General features: G+C 50.4%; 1 protein-coding gene across 1 annotated transcript; it reads left to right on the top strand.

Moving 5' to 3' along the window:
* Positions 1-1541: 1541 nt before the first annotated feature.
* On the top strand, positions 1542-2138 carry VOLCADRAFT_101218 (uncharacterized protein; the record flags this gene model as incomplete). Its single annotated transcript, XM_002959658.1, has 1 exon — positions 1542-2138. One exon carries the CDS (start codon positions 1542-1544, stop codon positions 2136-2138), a length of 597 nt encoding a protein of 198 aa, XP_002959704.1.
* Positions 2139-2688: the final 550 nt, after the last annotated feature.

Below are 2688 nucleotides of genomic sequence, written 5' to 3'. Positions count from 1 at the left end.
CGCTGTAAGAGCGCTTGAGAATGCTGTAAGAACGCTTAAGAATGGTGAGAGAACGGTGTAAGAACGCTTGAGAACGCTGTAAGAACGCTTAAGAATGGTGAGAGAACGGTGTAAGAACGCTTGAGAACGCTTTAAGAACGCTTAAGAATGGTGAGAGAACGGTGTAAGAACGCTTGAGAACGCTTTAAGAACGCTTAAGAATGGTGAGAGAATGCTGTAAGAACGCTTGAGAACGCTTTAAGAACGCTTAAGAATGGTGAGAGAATGCTGTAAGAACGCTTGAGAACGCTTTAAGAACGCTTAAGAATGGTGAGAGAACGGTGTAAGAACGCTTGAGAACACTGTAAGAACGCTTAAGAATGGTGAGAGAACGCTGTAAGAACGCTTGAGAACGCTTTAAGAACGCTTAAGAATGGTGAGAGAACGGTGTAAGAACGCTTGAGAACGCTTTAAGAACGCTTAAGAATGGTGAGAGAACGGTGTAAGAATGCTTGAGAGTGGTGAAAGATTGCTTAAGAATGCGTGAGAAAATGGTTTGAGAATGTCCTTGAGAACGGGTAAGATCGCTGAGAACGCTTGAGATTCCCTGCAAAGAGCGCTCTCTTGAGATCGCTTAAGAACGCTTGAGAAGGCACAATCTTAAAACATGGCAGATAAGAGCGTTCTCAGAACGCTCTTAACAGCGGCATCTACTTGTGCTTTATATGGCTTAAGATCGCGTTGAGAGCGCTCTTAAAGCGGTTTCATTTTGGTAGGGGTATTTGATTAAATGGGAAGGTTACGACTCTAGTCATAATACCTATGAACCAGAGGAATCCCTTCGCCAGTCTACTCCCTTGGCGGAATCCATCGACGAATATGAACGCAAACTTGCGTCTAAGAAGCACCCTCAAGCCCCGGAAAAACCTAAGGGACGGAAAACTTCTAAGAAGAAGTAACGCTCCCGGGACGGTTCACTTCAGAGGGGGAAGACTGTAGCAGGCTACATTTCCCTTAGAATATTTCAACAATTACTTTTAACAATAACTGTTAATTCGTTAACGATTCGTCTCAAGTTTCGTACATGTTACGAGCTTCGTCACATGTACCGAACATGGCGGTTGTTCGTAAGTGAACCTAACGGGCTGGGGCCCCGGGCCCCACCAACATTATCCTAGTACGGCAAGTCCGTGGTAGGGAATCTCCGGCAGGTAGGCCGAGATATAAGCTACCCGGGCGGGGTGCTCTGGCCAGACACTGACGTATCACATTACTAGGTGTTCGGAGTTCAAGACTCTGCTGCCGCCGTCTCTGATTGTGTTCGTACGCGTCTATGTACACTAGTGCTTGCCGCTTGGTTGGACTTCTTCCCACTCCGGCGAGGACTGTAAACTCTACGCTTCCGCTAAGTCAGTCGACCCGCCAGGTGAGCGACTGCTACAGACCGGGATCAGCGGTCCAACATTGCTATCCATTTTCTTCGGAGCCCCGGCTCTAATATTCCCCCGTCTGCTCGGCTTTGGGACGACTCACCTGAGCAAGACGACACTCAACCAGCTTCCATGTTGACGGCCGAGGCATCAATACAGTGGCCTGAGACGCCCACACCACAAGGGCAGATATCGCCTGCGGCTATCAGTAGAGGCTCCGCGCCTGAGACCATTGATTCACCTGTGGGAAGCAGCGGAGAGTTCAGTGATGGTGATTCAACAACCCGTGGGAACATGGACATGGAACACATCATCGACATCCTTGTACGGCAAGCACTTAGGTCAGACGAGATTCCGTCGGAAAGTGCCTCCAGCGGTGAATGGGCTGCGGATGCATGGAGTACCGACAGCGTCACCAGTTCTGGCACTGAAGAGGCTTGGGCAAATGTCTGGCCTGGAGATGTGTCTGAGTACGACAACGACTCGCACTCTGGTCCTGGACCGCCAATATCGACCCCTGCGGATCCGTTCCGTTCTTTTCCTGAAACTATTCCTGTCTTGAGCTCTCAAGAGCTCCTGTTACCACGACTGCTAACTGAGGAGCGTATTTCTGTTACCCACAACCATGCTGCAGCAGCACAGTTTGATGCGAATATGCCAGCTGCCCTTGCCCCAGAGGCTTGGATCATGACGGACATTTGGAGGAGGCTCATTTTCGCGTGTTGGTAGCCCGTGCGGTTCGGCCAGTCAAGAGCCCTACCCCTGCGCTACACGAGTTGCTAAGCAACAAAGTAAACACCGATCTTCAGTACCCTGAACACCAGCAGCTGGTCACATGTTTGACTGACAGCTTTGACATGTTCACCTTAACCAACCGAGAGCTAGGGCTTACGTCCTGGGTGTCCATGAAGGTGGACATGGGAGATCATCCTCCTATCGTGCAGAATCCTTACCGTCTGTCACGGACGGAGAAAGCCACCGTTGATGCTGAGATGCGGCAGATACTACAGGACGGGATTATCGAACTGGTCAACAGTCCTTGGGTGTCTCCAGTCGTAGTCGTCCCCAAGAAAAACGGAGAACTCCGGCCCTGTGTGGATATGCGGAGGGTCAACGATGTCACTAAGGACATTCGGTTTCCGATAGGCCACATCCAGGATAGATTAGATATTGCTGCACCTCCAGGTGGCGAGACTCGTTACTACTCCAGCCTGGACTTGAAGTCAGGCTACTGGCAAGTCCCGATGGCGGATGAGGCTTCTAAGGAGCGTACGGCATA

This window comes from Volvox carteri, assembly GCF_000143455.1.
Source record: "Volvox carteri f. nagariensis unplaced genomic scaffold VOLCAscaffold_497, whole genome shotgun sequence".
Classification (NCBI taxonomy): Eukaryota; Viridiplantae; Chlorophyta; class Chlorophyceae; order Chlamydomonadales; family Volvocaceae; genus Volvox; species Volvox carteri.
The sequence above is the reverse complement of the archived record's forward strand: the minus strand, read 5'-3'. Positions and strand labels throughout refer to the sequence as shown.